General features: G+C 36.8%; 1 protein-coding gene across 2 annotated transcripts in view; it reads left to right on the top strand.

Moving 5' to 3' along the window:
* nol4lb (nucleolar protein 4-like b) overlaps positions 1-16,423 on the top strand; it is a 310,443-nt gene that overhangs the window by 90,359 nt on the left and 203,661 nt on the right. For both annotated transcript variants that reach the window (XM_028811589.2, XM_051932422.1), the window contains exon 3: positions 13,148-13,259. In XM_028811589.2, coding sequence (XP_028667422.1) covers positions 13,148-13,259 — 112 coding nt within the window. The remainder of the gene's footprint in view (positions 1-13,147; positions 13,260-16,423) is intronic.

Below are 16,423 nucleotides of genomic sequence, written 5' to 3'. Positions count from 1 at the left end.
CTGCATAGTCATTAGCTCCCAGGAAAATCAGCGTACCTCATGCTACATCAGTGGACAGAGCCCACTGTGTGGCATCCAATTTCACATCAAAATGCACCCTTTTCTCCATTTGTAACTTTGACTTTTAAACTGCATGCTTTAAAATGTACGAATATATATATATATATATATATATATATATATATATATATATATATATATATATATATATATATATATATATATATATATATATATAATATAAAAATCACATGTACATAAGTATTCACAGCCTTTGCTCAATACTTTGTCAATGCACCTTTGGCAGCAATTACAGCCTCAAGTCTTTTTGAATATGATGCCACAAGCTTGGCACACCTATCCTTGGCCAGTTTCGCCCATTCCTCTTTGCAGCACCTCTCAAGCTCCATCAGGTTGGATGGGAAGCGTCGGTGCACAGCCATTTTAAGATCTCTCCAGAGATGTTCAATCGGATTCAAGTCTGGGCTCTGGCTGGGCCACTCAAGGACATTCACAGAGTTGTCCTGAAGCCACTCCTTTGATATCTTGGCTGTGTGCTTAGGGTCGTTGTCCTGCTGAAAGTTGAACCATCGCCCCAGTCTGAGGTTAAGAGCGCTCTGGAGCAGGTTCCAGGATGTCTCTGTACATTGCTGCAGTCATCTTTCCCTTTATCTTGACTAGTCTCCCAGTTCATGCCGCTGAAAAACATCCCCACAGCATGATGCTGCCACCACCATGCTTCACTGTAGGGATAGTATTGGCCTGGTGATGAGTGGTGCCTGGTTTCCTCCAAACGTGACGCCTGGCATTCACACCAAAGAGTTCAATCTTTGTCTCATCAGACCAGAGAATTTTCTTTGTCATGGTCTGAGAGTCCTTCAGGTGCCTTTTGGCAAACTCCAGGCGGGCTGCCATGTGCCTTTTACTAAGGAGTGGCTCCGTCTGGCCACTCTACCATACAGGCCTGATTGGTGGATTGCTGCAGAGATGGTTGTCCTTCTAGAAGGTTCTCCTGTCTCCACAGAGGACCTCTGGAGCTCTGACAGAGTGACCATCGGGTTCTTGGTCACCTTCCTGACTAAGGCCCTTCTCCCCTGATCGCTCAGTTTAGATGGCCGGCCAGCTGTAGGAAGAGTCCTGATGGTTTCGAACTTCTTCCACTTATGGATGATGGAGGCCACTATGCTCATTGGGACCTTCAAAGCAGCAGAAATTTTTCTGTAACCTTCCCCAGATTTGTGCCTCGAGACAATGCTGTCTCGGAGGTCTACAGACAATTCCTTTGACTTCATGCTTGGTTTGTGCTCTGACATGAACTGTCAACTGTGGGACCTTATATAGAGAGGTGTGTGCCTTTCCAAATCATGTCCAATCAACTGAATTTACCACAGGTGGACTCCAATTAAGCTGCAGAAACATCTCAAGGATGATCAAGGGAAACAGGATGCACCTGAGCTCAATTTTGAGCTTCATGGCAAAGGCTGTGAATACTTATGTACACGTGCTTTCTCAATTGTTTTTATTTAATAAATCTGCAAAAATCTCAAGTAAACTTTTTCATGTGTGTAGAATTCTGAGGAAAAAATGAATTTAATCCATTTTGGAATAAGGCTGTAACATAACAAAATGTGGAAAAAGTGATGCGCTGTGAATACTTTCTGGATGCACTATATATATATATATATATATATATATATATATATATATATATATATATATATATATATATATATATATATATGTGTATATATGTGTATGTGTGTGTGTGCTTGGTGTGTGGGTGTGTTTGTGTGTGTCCTGCGGTGGGTTGGCACCCTGCCCAGGATTGTTTCCTGCCTTGTGCCCTGTGTTGGCTGGGATTGGCTCCAGCAGACCCCCGTGACCCTGTGTTCGGATTCAGCGGGTTGGAAAATGGATGGATGGATATATATATATATATTCTACACTAGAATATATTTGTGCCTTTTGATTATCTCTTTTCATTTACAGTTTAATGACCCTAATTAATCAAGGACTTCTGGAGTATGTGGGGGAAGTTTACTGCTCATAGCAGCATGGTTAATTGTTTGTGGTCTAGTGTTATTTTCTGAAGAGGTTTGGAATACAAAAATACCTAAAAAATTTGTTTGAAATATTTTTAAGCTCTCAAAACATACTGTGTAATGGCCTATACAGTCAAATAACATAACCTAACATGGACTGCCGGTAATAGCCCTTCAGCCTTCACTTTCCTACACTTTACAGATATTTACTGTATGTATATATATATTGTATATTTACTTTTCTCATATAAGGACTGTGGCTGGTTTTGCAATTTATACACTGTGACCTCTGTGACCATAGAACAAGAATTTGCTGCCAAAAAATGATCAAAATATGAAAAAGTGGAAAGTTCAAGATCAATATTATATTTTTTCAAGCAAAGAAGAAGCCAAAAAAGAATTAAAGAAGCTGTTTCCGACACTCTTTTGAAAGTTAATAAGGAGCTGTATTCTATCAAGGCATGGGAAGGACCTGTCATCTGCTCTCTGGATCCATATTTAAAGAGACTGGTATTATAATTATACATCCTTTTCTTTATCTGGACATTATATGTTTGTGTCTTAATCAGAGTTATAGACGTGAGTGTGAAAATGTGGAAGTAATTAAAGTAGGATTTGTTTTTTTTATTACCTTAAAGTAGACTGTTTAACATCATACACTTGGTTTATTGCCATTTATACTATTTATACTATTACATTATACTATTACAGTAGGAATTATCATGTTTATCCTAGACTACTTTTTAAAATCATTCCCAGGGTTCATTATTTTTTTATCTTAATATTTTAATTTTTAAAATTGATGAAGATTATTTTAAGCTTAGATTGTTATTGATTATATTTTCGGCAGATAGTATTAAGAATTCAGCTGCAATAGATATCTCTTTGTTTTAATTCTCTAAGGCCGCTGCGGGGTGGTGTTTGTTTTGTTTTGGACGTGCTCTGTCTCTTCGTATGTCAGAGGACCGGGACATCATGAAGTGGGATCAAGCCTCATGTGGGGAGGCAAAATGGGGGGTGGGGGGATAAAGGGGGGAGAGAAGGAGAGCAGGCTATATCTAATCTATTCTTCTAATCCCTATAACTATAAATATCAATGCAACAATAGGCTAAAATGCAATAACTCATGGGGAAATTTTAAACTAAGATTGAAACTGCCTCATTACCAGTTAAGACTATAAAATGACATTAAAAACTCAGAATCAATGTCTCCATGATGGGACAGTTAACTTTGTGAGCTGGAATGTTAAAGGCCTGAATCACGAATTAAAGAGAAAGAAAGTATGCTCTCAGCTAACAGGCTTAAACGCTAAAATAGTATTTTTACAGGAGACCCACTTACTAAGCAAGGATCAGTTCAGACTACAAAAAGACTGGACTGGCCAAATGTTCCATTCTAGCTTTATAAAGAAAACTAGAGGGGTGGGAATTCTCATACACAGAACAGTTCCATTTGTAGCATCAGATGTAGTATCGAACCCCGAAGGGAGATATGTGATGGTCATGGGCAACTTATATAACAGTAAAATGATTTTGATAAATGTTTATGCACCCAATGCAGATGATAAGGAATTCATGCAAAATCTATTTGCATCCATTCCCAATGTGAACACTCATAAAATTATAATGGCTGGGAACTTTAATTGTGTTTTAAATCCACTCTTAGATAGGACTCCTGTGTCAGGGGGGACAATATCTAATACTGCAAAGACAATTACACAGTTTTTAAATGACCACAACCTATCAGACCCCTGGAGGTTTCTTAACCCAAACTCAAGAACATATTCGTTCTACTCACCAGTGCATTATAGCTACTCAAGAACTGATTATTTTTTTATAGATAATAATTTCTTGTCTACAATTAAATCATGCAAATATGACACAATTGTTATCTCTGACCATGCACCTCTAGTCTTGGAGCTAAAATCAATAAGCCCCTCACACTCACCTCGCAGATGGCGCCTTAACCCTCTTCTACTGGCAGATGAGAACTGCACAGAATTTATATCCAAACAAATCAGCTTCTTCCTAGAGACAAACACGCCCACAGAGGTCTGCGCAGGAACACTCTGGGAAACTCTAAAGGCCTTCTTAAGAGGACAGATTATTTCATTTGTTTTCCACAGAAATAAATTAGAAACCAAGAAAATATCAGAGCTAAGAAGTGAAATTACTAGAATAGATGAAGAACAAGCCAGGCGTCCAAGTGAAGCTCTTCACAGGAAACGGCAGGCCCTGCATACAGAACTTAACATCTTAACAACTAAAGAAACTGAACAACTTATTTATAAGTCTAGACATCATTACTATGAACACGGAGAAAAAGCTAATAAGCTTTTAGCTCAACAAATTCACAAACAAGAAGTTCGCAATGCAATACCAGTAATTACCAACACGAATGGAGAAGAAATTATAGACCATAAAAATATAATGCACACATTTAGAGATTATTATAAATCCTTATATTCTACTGAGCTCAAAGAAGACAACACACAATCTAATGCATTTCTGGATACATTACAGACACCACAAATAGATGCTTTAAGTGCTGAGGAACTGGATAAACCTCTAACGCTAACAGAATTACTAGATGCTATAAAGTCACTACAAAGCGGGAAATCAGCAGGCCCTGATGGCTACCCCATAGAATTTTATAAGAAATTCTCCACTCAGCTAGCTCCCCTCTTATTGGCAACATTTACGGAAGCTAGAGACAACCAAATACTACCTCAAACATTTCGACAAGCATTAATTACCGTCTTTCCTAAACAAAATAAGGACTTGTTACAATGTGCATCATACAGACCAATTTCACTCCTGAACAATGATGTTAAGATACTCTCAAAAATTCTAGCTAGAAGGATGGAGAAAGTGCTACCCTCGGTAATATCACAGGATCAAACTGGATTTATTAAAGGCCGACATCTATCTTCCAATCTCCGACGCTTGTTTAATGTTATATATTCACCAGCAAAATCAAACACCCCAGAGATATTACTATCATTAGATGCAGAAAAAGCATTTGATATGATTGAATGGAACTACCTTTTCACTGCATTGGAGAAATTTGGGTTTGGCCCGAATATTTGTGCATGGATCAAACTACTGTATACCAATCCAGAAGCTTCAGTTTGTATTAATAACATTTGCTCAGACTACTTTAAGCTAGAACGTGGCACCAGACAAGGATGTCCCTTGTCACCACTGCTGTTTGCAATCGCCATTGAACCACTGGCGGTTCACTGCCAAAATTCTTATCAGATAAAGGGGATTGTCAGAGAAGGACTGGAACAGAAAATCTCTCTATATGCAGATGATATGGTTTTATATATATCAGACCCAGAAAACACTGTCCCTGCAGTTCTAACAGCACTAACAGAATTTCAAAAGATATCTGGTCTTAAAATTAATCTGAATAAAAGTATACAGTAATCCCTCCTCTATCGCGGGGGTTGCGTTCCAGAGCCACCCGCGAAATAAGAAAATCCGCGAAATAGAAACCATATGTTTATATGGTTATTTTTATATATTTTAAGCCCTTATAAACTCTCCCACACTATTATAAACATTTCACGCACAATTATACAGCATAAACCCTTTGTATTCTCTTAGATATTAGGTAAGATTCGTTGAAATTATGTATGTAAACACAGTTTGCATACAGTAAAACCTAAATATTTTAAAGATATCGAGCGTCTCCGATATCACATATGTTACAGCCATTACGACAGACAGGCCACCAGCAATAAATACGTACAATGCAAGAAAAATTGTATTCAGTAAAATGTGTGTACAGTGACACTAAACTATGTACATGTAATAAGTACTGTACGTAAATAATTAATTATGGTTACTCCCCAACAATGACACGATGACTTGTCCGATAATGATGAGTTTAATTTTACTGCACTACAAAGGATAGCGTTACAGCTCTTCTAAAGGAGCCTCTTCAGGCGACTGTTTAGCACCACCGTTGTACTTCTTCCATCACTCTTCAATCCAAATCCCTAAAGCAGATTCCATCCAGACTACTGCCTTATCACGTCCACTTGCAACTCGTTTTGCGCCCTGGTTAAAGGACACTGCGGCCGTAGATCTTATATGCTTTTCCTCCTTTTTAAATAAAAAGAATCGTGGACTCATTGATGCTGTAATGGTGTCCTGCAGCGGTGTAGCTGTTTCCTTCCTTCAACATATACAAAACTTTTACCTTTTCTGCAATCATTTGCATCTTCTGTTGGCGCTTGGACACGGCTCCTGCAGCAGTAGCAGTAACGTGCGTTAATGCTGAATGAGTGAGATTAGACTTCCTGGTTAATGCAGCACTCCATCGCTGAGCCAATCAGCAGCACACAGGAACTTAAACGAAGGCTCTGATTGGGTAGCTTCTCAGCCATCCGCCAATAGCGTCCCTTGTTTGAATTCAAATGCGTCCCTTGTTTGAATTCAAATGGGCAAATCAACTGAGGAAGCACACGTACTGTAGACCGCAGACATCTGCGAAGCAGTGAAAAATCCGCGATATATATTCACATATGCTTACATTTAAAATCCACGATGGAGTGAAGCCGCGAACGACGAAGCGCGATATAGCGAGGGATCACTGTACTCTATCCAGTGAATTCACAAGCATATAATATCAGATTGAACACCCTACCTTTTACCATAGCAGATCAGTTTAAATACCTAGGGGTAAATATCACAAGTAAACATAAAGCTCTTTATCAACAAAATTTTGCCGTCTGTATGGAAAAAATTAAGCAAGACTTAGATAGATGGTCAACCCTTCATCTCATTCTAGCCGGAAGAATTAACGTTGTTAAGATGAATATCCTTCCTAAACTTCTTTTTTTATTTCAAAACATTCCAATATATATCAATAAATCATTTTTTAAGCAATTAGATTCAACAATAACCTCATTCATTTGGAACTCAAAACACCCACGTATCCAAAGAGCAACCCTGCAAAGACCTCAGGCAGAAGGTGGCATGGCTCTATCTAATTTTCAGTTTTATTACTGGGTAGCAAACATACAAGCCATAAAAACCTGGACACAAATATATGAACATACACAGGCCTGGTCCGCAATAGAAATAAAATCCTGTGGTACTTCTTTATACTCCCTGCTCTGCTCTCCAATAAATGCAAGTTATCGCAAATATACTAATAACCCAATTGTGCTTAACTCACTCAGAATATGGAACCAAATTAGAAAGCATTTTAAGATGGAAAATCTTTTATCAGTGGCACCTCTGCAAGAAAACCACCTCTTTCAACCCTTGCAAACATATCCAGTATTTAATACCTGGAAAAGTTTTGGGATTAAAATGCTCAGAGATCTTTGTATAGACAACATATTTGCATCTTTTGATCAATTACGTTCAAAATTCAACCTCCCAGCTACACATTTCTTTCACTATCTCCAAATTAGAAATTTTGTTAAAGAGAAATTGCCTGATTTTCCCCACCTCGCACCCTCCACAATGCTGGAAAAAATACTGCTCATTGCCGAGGAATTAAACACCATTTCCGCATTATATAAAATCCTATTAGAGTCCCTACCTTTCAAAGATCCAAGAGGACATTGGGAAGAAGATCTCTTAATCAATTTATCAGAAAAGGAGTGGAAGGTAGCAAAGCAGAGAATTCACTCGAGCTCCATATGTGCAAAGCATAGAATTATTTAACTAAAAATTATATATCGAGCTCATCTGTCTCGCTTAAAACTGTCCAAAATGTTTCCAGGGCAAGATCCAACCTGCGAACGCTGCAACCAAGCTCCTGCCTCACTGGGTCACATGTTCTGGGCCTGCACCAAGCTAACATCATTTTGGACAAAAATTTTTAAGTGCCTTTCAGACAGCCTTGGGGTCACAATCCCTCCTAACCCACTAACAGCTGTGTTCGATGTTCTTCCAGACGGACTTGAAGTGGAAAAGGACAAGCAAACGGTGATTGCATTCACTACACTTTTGGCACGCAGACTTATTCTGTTAAATTGGAAGAATCCTAACTCTCCTCTGATAAGTCAGTGGGAAACCGATGTTTTATATTATTTGAAATTGGAAAAAATCAAATTCTCAGATAGAGGATCTGTACAAAATTTTTTCAAAAAATGGCAGGGTCTGATCAATATTATTTTAGAATAAGAAAAATAACTATTACCGGATTTAATTCCCTTCTCCATCTCTTATATACATATATATTTATTTCTCCCTTTCCTTTGCTTATTTTTGTCTTATTAAAAGCCCTAAGCAATTCTCCTTTAGCTAAGTTCTCCTTCTCAGGGGTGGGGTTTGATTTGTCTTTAATTTGTTTGGTTATAAGTTGATCTATTTGTATGGAATGATTACAATAAAATTAATAAAATAAAGATTAATAATAGAAATAAGAAAAAGGGAAAAAAAAAAATATGAAAAAATTTGTAAAGCACCTATGCCAAATGTGTTTTCTTTTGTCTAAGACAGGAGGGGAATAAAATATCTTTGACTGGCATTAAGTGTGCTATGCTTAGGAAACCAACATCACCTGTTGCCTCTAAACTCATATGTTAAAAATGGATAAGCAACTAAAGCTAAAGCAAACAAATAATCTGACCTGGCCCAACATTCTCTATTGCCATCTGTGGCTCTCCCTGATTCTTCATTCTGTGTGAGGGCAAGTAAGAGGAATAAGCAACTACTAGACTTTTAGTTTTGCTGTAAAATTTAAGTAGTACAGTGGCCACTCTTTTGACCCATTTTGCTTTGATAATACCTTTTCTAATATATTTTGTAATTTTGAAACCATCTTAATTTGTGGGGGATTTAAACTGCATTGTTCCATAAGGTTTACTATTTCCAAACACGTTCAACAGCAATATTCAGTGACATCTAGTGTTCAAGGAAAGTGACAACAACAAACACTTACCACATAAAGACTCATAGGCGTCAAAGTCAGTGCTGAGGATTTTGAGAAACAATAACAAGGCATCTGACATTTGCCATTTTAAGATAACAGACACAGGTAAACTTAAGTGCTGCAAGTGAAACTGTGAGAATGTGACTGAAACCTTTTCATAATGATGTCGCTAGGCATTATATTGGACATTTTATTTTTTTATTGGTTATAGTTCATGTTGCTATAATTTGGAAAGAAATAACAACAATAAGAACTTTTTGAGCATTACAATAAGTAATGCCCAAAAGTTGGGTCACATAAAAAGTCTAGTGTTTGTATCTTTTGTATTGTGTGGGCCAGTTTATGCTTTGACATTCATAATCACATTCACAATGCGACTGCTCACCCACACAAAATGAAATCCTACATCTATGGGCAAATAAATTTATAACAATAAGACGGTGAAAGATTTAAAAAATGCTACATAAGAATGAGCCAAATTCTTTCTTGTAACAATTATTTGCAAGTGTAGCTGGAAGAGGCTATTTGTATATTGTATTTATTATGAGTAGTGAGAAAAGCGCTATATAAATGTAAAGAATTATTAAAAGAATTATATATATATATATATATATATATATATATATATCTCAAAAAATTAAGGGAAAGCTTAATTATCACAGTCTTAACACCAAGTCAGTTAAGCTCCAGGGATATCAATCTGTGCAGTTAGGAAGTATAAGCGATTGTGAATCAGCTTCACCTATTTTGGTGCAAGTGAAAGTGTCAACAGGTGCACTGAAAAGGCAACAGAAAGGCAACCCTCAAAAAGGGAATGGCTTTGCAGGTGGTAGCCACAGACAATTGCTCTCTTCTAATCCTTCCTGACTGATTCTTTTCTAGTTTTGCATTTTGCTAGTGTCTTTATCACTACTGTTAGCATGAGGAGGCACCTACAGATGATTCAGGTTGCACAGGTAGTCCAGCCCAAGAGCATGAAGGAGATACCAGGAGACGGCAAGTGAAGTTGATTCACAATTGATTATGCTTTCTGACTGGACAGAATGATATTCCTGAAGCTTAACTGACCTGGTGTTAGACTGGGATGATTAAGTGTTACCTTAATTTTTTTCATCAGTATAATTATATGTATGTATATATATATATATATATATATATATATATATATATATATATATATATATATATATATATATATATATATATATATATGTATATGTATATATATATGTATATGTATATATATCCACACAGCATACAGTACATAGGGCATATGGGAATATCAATAAAATGAAAACTCCTACAAAAATAGTGCTTTTTAATGTTATTTGTAGTATCCCATTGCTTGTTTCTCATTTGTGATACATATTGCAAATGTCATAAATTTATAATTTGTGTAGTGAAGACAGGCTTCTGCCACAAAAATACCTCCAGCTGGCTACTACTTTGATCAATATATAACCGGCTTATCATATATCACCATTTCCATCAGCATGGGTAATTAGCACATCCTGATTATTTATATTGTATAGTATTGTAGATTTTGTATGAGATAAATGTTATTAATTTTATTTTTACTGTGTTTCTTTCGTGGTTCCTCATGAAAGCTTAAACAGATTAAAAAGGGAAATTGGACAATTTGAATGAATAGAGCTAACAATAATTAAGTTGACAGACAATCATCCAAATACAAACAGTCAAATATTTAATATACATTAATGACTAAACTTTCACCAGGGGGTTACCTTGACCTTTCATCTTTAACTTTTTTCTGCAGACACAGCAAGCACATAAAATCCTCTTTGGACCCATGTGGCTTGTCACCAGGACAAGCCTGCTTTGTGGAGCACCATATCCGCTGAGAAATGCTGTCGGAATAGAGAAAGATACTGACACGATCAGTTTGCATTAGCTATAAGATCTTACTCTACTTAGCCTATTCTACTTAAACTAGATATATAAAATTCAAACAATGTATTCAAAGTTTCATATTTGTGGCCTTGCATTTCCAGACGTGCCTTCCAAAATGCACCTCAGTGGAATCTTACTATGTATAGATCGGCCATAATTTAGTATCATTGTTATACATTTTTAAAGTATGTCTAGACTTGTATATTTAAGAATTTGCTCCATCTTCGCCTAAGGTGAAAGGTCAGGTTAAGGTGCCATGAACAAATTTGCTGGCTGGTCATTAGGTTGTGTTGGTTGATCCATATTTATTCCTTCCACAGTTTTTGACGCCTTATTTGCAGTGACTTATAAAATCCTCTCTGGCCTCCCATGCTAGATGCCAGAACAGTTCTGTTCTGTGGACCATACTTCAATTGATAAAAATAATGTAAAATATTTTTAAGATTAAAAGTCTTCGGTGATGGAATAAAATATATGTGGTTAGTAAATGTATGGATATTCATACTTTTATGCTCTGTTTAGTAGTCCATGTACAGTATCTGTGTTCCAGGATTTACAAGAGTTGCTTTGACATATCTGACAGCTGTAGAATGTTAGAAAGCCACATGGCAGTATATGACAAATGACTGAAACAGTAGAAACTTTATGAAGACATTCTTATCCCCGGAGGTCTCCTGGTGTCTCAGTCTCTTTGTGCATCTCCATAGGATTATTTTGCTTTTAGGATAATCAGATAGACTTGGTTTTGAGCTTGTGTTTTAATGAATAACACTGTTGTCAAATTAGGGACCTAGTTTCAAGCACTGTGAGAAAATATTATATCCAAGATTTGTCTTTGGACAAATTTTGTGCCAAACCAATTAAATCTACAAATATATATAGTTCTATGAAAAAGTATTTATGCCTTCCTGATATCCTGTATAATTGTAAGTTTTTGATACTGAATGCTTTCAGGTCTTCAGCCAAATCTAATATTAGACAAAGGAAAACTGAGTGAACAAATAATATTTTTTTTAACATGTCATTTACTGGATGATCAAAGTTACTGCACTCCAATTGTCACTATATGAAAAAGTAATTTCTCAGTTACACAAAGCTGGTTGCACCATTGCTGCTACTCTGGCAGGCTAGAAGTATTACACCTGTTTCATCTTGGGGAGAAAATAATACTTGGGGACCTGTTCCAATCTCTTCAAAACGTGTGAATATATCTGATTATTAAGACTTCTTTCAGTTAAATAGTTAATCACATACTTAAAGAGAAAAGTGGAAATCAAGGGGAAATGCATTTAAGATGGACTTCAGGGGGCATTTTTACACACATACAAGTACTTGGAAATCTGAAGCAAACTACTAAGTCATGTGGTTGAAGCAGAGTTCCTAAAGGCTTTTAAAATTTACTTGAATAAGATATTGGGATATGTTAATTATTATTTAACTAAGCAAGCTTGAAGCATTGAATGTCTTCTTTTCATTGGAAACTTTTGTTATATTCTTACATAAAAATCGGGAGTGGTCTCCCCTAGACTTTCTCATATACTCAGATGGATATTTGAGGAGTAAACTGCAGGACAATGATTATATTTTTATATTATGTACATTAATGAACCATCAACAAAAAATCAAATCAAATTAATAATGAACTATTATTATAAAAGTAAAGTTGAATAAATCAGATTCAGCAGCTGCATGAATGAAAGGTAAAGTACCACTTCCAGTTAACAGAAATAGCCCAAAAGTTGATAGAAATCTACATTTTGTACCTAATACTTGTATGGATTATTTTGGTTGACCCAAGTGAAAGCATACTCAAGTTATCGTGTTTACATACACACAAATACACACACACACACGCACACACACACGCACACACACACGCACGCACACACGCACACACACACGCACACACACACACACACACACACACAGAAAGATACACAGACATAATTCCAAAAATGGTATTTTCTGACTCAGGGAGGTCTTAAACATCTTTATTCACTAAAATCTTGAAATGGAATTCTTTTATGGATTCCAATACTTTCTCGTATACGAGAAAGTCAATGAGGTCTAAAGTGCTGCGATTCATCAAAATCTCAACATCGAATCTTTGAACTATTACAATACTTTCTCTATACTTCGTATACAAGAAAGTAAAAAGCAACTTTAAAAATAAGAAAAGAAAAAGCAATTGTATTGCCATTTTATTGGTTTTACAAGTTGTTGTTGTCCAGTGGATTCCTATGACCAAAATTACTTTTTAATTGAAGAAATAACCTGATGTCTTCCATTTCAGATTGCTGAGACATATGCATTTCTGCCAAGGGAAGCAGTAACTCGCTTCTTGATGAGCTGCCATGAGTGTCAGAAGAGGATGCACATCAACCCCAGTGGAGCTGACTCCAAAGGTAGGGGCTGCAAGACTTTCTTTCCTTGCAAGGAATTTATCATATATGTATAGAAATATACTGTAGTTATGTATGTGGGAATATGGATTCTTTATGAAAAAGCACCAACTTTTACTAATTAATGTTTCCAGCAGACCCCCGTGACCCTGTGTTCGGATTCAGCGGGTTGGAAAATGGATGGATGGATGTTTTTAAAATGTTGGTTGAGAATGTCAGTTGTTTGTCCAGTTTACAACTCCCAGACTCTCATTACCAGGAGGCAGCAGGCCAATATCAGACAGTGTGGTTTTATTTGTAAGAAAAGTTGTACACAAAAATATGTGCCTGTCTTAAGGGTTTTTCTACATGTGAGGAAGTACAGGCTGCACCTTGCAGTTTATGACCTGAACTGATCAAGTGTAACTGGCCAGCCTTCAGTCATGTTTCTTACTAAAATAATGACATCTGTGGAATCTTCATTTCACGTGAAGGCAGCAGATCTAATCTGCATTCTTACCTGTCATTTATCAGGTTTGCTTACACACAGTGTATTCCTGCTTAATAAAAACAGACTTTTTTAACCTGAGCTTGAAATGTAGACAACTGTACAATACTGTATGTGCTGTATGTAATAGGACTTGAAGTTTTGCTATCTTAGTTTGTGGAAATGTATACCATACTACATAGTCTATACCAGAAATAAAGAAGGCAATTATTTATCTTCCCTACAGGGCTTTGCATGCTTCAGCTTCAGCAAATTGCATTCAAAGTTCACAAATTAATTATTAAAAAGAGCTTAATTAAGACATGTTGTGTCATTTTGCCTTAAATAGCTGAAATGCATTGCATATGTTGCCTTTTTTGTGTGATTTCTTGAAGCAAACATCATTCTATTGCTTAGCTTTTCTTGAGGCAAGGTTTTGGACTGTGTTTCCCTTTTTTGCTCTTTTTATTAAAGAATAAAGGCACCCCATCTATGAATTCAGCATCATTCAATCAGTTCTGAATGTGTTTTTTTCATTTGTCTAACGCACCTAAAGGCAAAAGAAAAAATAATAAAACTGAAATAGAATAGCTACAAAATGCTCCAGTTCCTGATGAGGGATGCCAAATAATGGCCCATTGAGCAGTGCTAATCACACAAACTAGAATATGCATATGATAAAAGATATGCAGCTGAACAGATTCCATTTGGCACTCTGTCTGAAGGACATGGCTCTTTTCATGTATTGGCATGTTAACTGTTTAATTGACAGAGTCAGAGAAAAAAAAATCCTCTTTATTTCAGTGTTTCTGTCAGCTTCAGCACACTCTACATTAGGAATGCAATTCCTGTCACCTGTTAAGCCCTTCTACCTATTTGAACACTGCAGTGGTGACATTTGTGCTGCATTTCCAATCAAAGGCCTTTTAACATCTAATAGTTAAGACTGTTCACAAGTGGTAAACATTGATTTGATCTTTCATTGTGGCCAATACAAATTGCATTCCAAGTATGGCACCTATGTAAAAAGCTTTGTCAATAATGATCTAATACAGTCTGCAAATTCAGTTTTGGTTCAATATTAATTCTTCAGGAACCCTCTTTGATTACTGGCCTACAGAAATTATTTGTATGCACAGGAAAAAAGATCAGGGGCCTCATGTATAAACGGTGCGTACGCACAGAAATGTTGCATAAGAACGTTTCCACGTTCAAATCGCGATGTATAAAACCTACACTTGGCATAAAGGCATGCACTTTTCCACGGTACCTCATACCCTGTCGTACGCAAGTTCTCCGCTCGGTTTTGCAGACTGGCGGCACCCAGCGTCAAAGCAGTGCTACCGTTCCTGTGTGGTTACCCTTTCTTAGATCCACATCCACGACAGCGGCTTTATTAAATACACTGAAATTAACTGCATATCGTTCATAAATTTAATGCATCTGATTGTAATTAACCTGTAACAATATAATGGTCCACAGAATGGTCAAACTATTCTAAATACCATAACTGCTTTAGCGTTGTTACTTTCATTGCACCTTCTTCTTCTTCTGTCAGCTGCTCCCGTTAGGGGTTGCCACAGCGGATCATCTTTTTCCATATTACTCACACTGCACCACTCGGAGTATTTATATCACTGTATGTGAGTGTGAATCACAGATCTACAGTGATCGGAAAGAGAATTATCGGTATACAGCATTAAGCACTTGCTGCCTCAGCCATTCGCTATTTGAACTGCTCTCATCTGACCAACGCTTCACAGCCTTTCCTGTTCGGACCTCGCAGTTCACAAACAGTTTCATCCCAAGAACTATACACACACTCAATCAGTCCATCAAGTGCTCCTTGTAGAACTGTTTGTACTTGCAAGTTACCGTGAGGTAATTGTACTTATGATACAGTTATAATATTCCACAACCTGAGCCACTGTATAAAGCGCATATTTACATATGATGACGATATCATTTTTAAGATGAAATGCAGCAAAATATGTTGATTATATTATACAGATAAAACTTTAACTTTAACTACACGGTGCCACAGCGCTAGCGAGTTTGAGCTTCGTTCACGGTTTGTTCCTGCCACACGCTGTTTTCATGTTGTGGCTGGCGCAATACTGGAAGGATAGATGGGTAGAATAATTAAACATTACGAAGATATTTCGATGTTCCTTAAACGTTTTGAAGAGTTGGCGTTCTAAGCTTACAGGTGGCTTAACGTCTATTACAGAGCTGATTGTGTGGCGATTGGGTATTTGGAGAAAGAAAAGGAAGGACAGGAATTGGGGGTTAGTACATTTGAAAAATGCAGTGCGTCTGTAATAAAGCATTTCATTGAAGGTCGCGCATGGCGCAACAAGCATCTTGCTGTAAAACATGAACAATCACTGCGCCACCGTGTTCCCATGTTTAATAACATGCTTTAACTCATATCATCATGAAAATGATATCACGTATACTTCTCAGTATTTTAATTATTCAGAGAGCTGTAATATTACGAACGTAATGGATTCTGTGTCCTGTCGGAGGAAGAGCACATAGTGATTTGGGCACATAGAGCACATAGAAGATCAAATACAAAACAAAGCATTTAACGTGCTACTTTAGTTACGATGGGATTTGAGAAACTAGTAACTTAAATGATTTTAAGATGAAGTTTATGATGTTCTACTTTAATGACAAAATAAACTACGTGATTAAA

Source organism: Erpetoichthys calabaricus, chromosome 10, assembly GCF_900747795.2.
Source record: "Erpetoichthys calabaricus chromosome 10, fErpCal1.3, whole genome shotgun sequence".
In the NCBI taxonomy this organism is placed as follows: Eukaryota; Metazoa; Chordata; class Cladistia; order Polypteriformes; family Polypteridae; genus Erpetoichthys; species Erpetoichthys calabaricus.
This window is presented reverse-complemented; position numbering and strand designations above follow the sequence as displayed.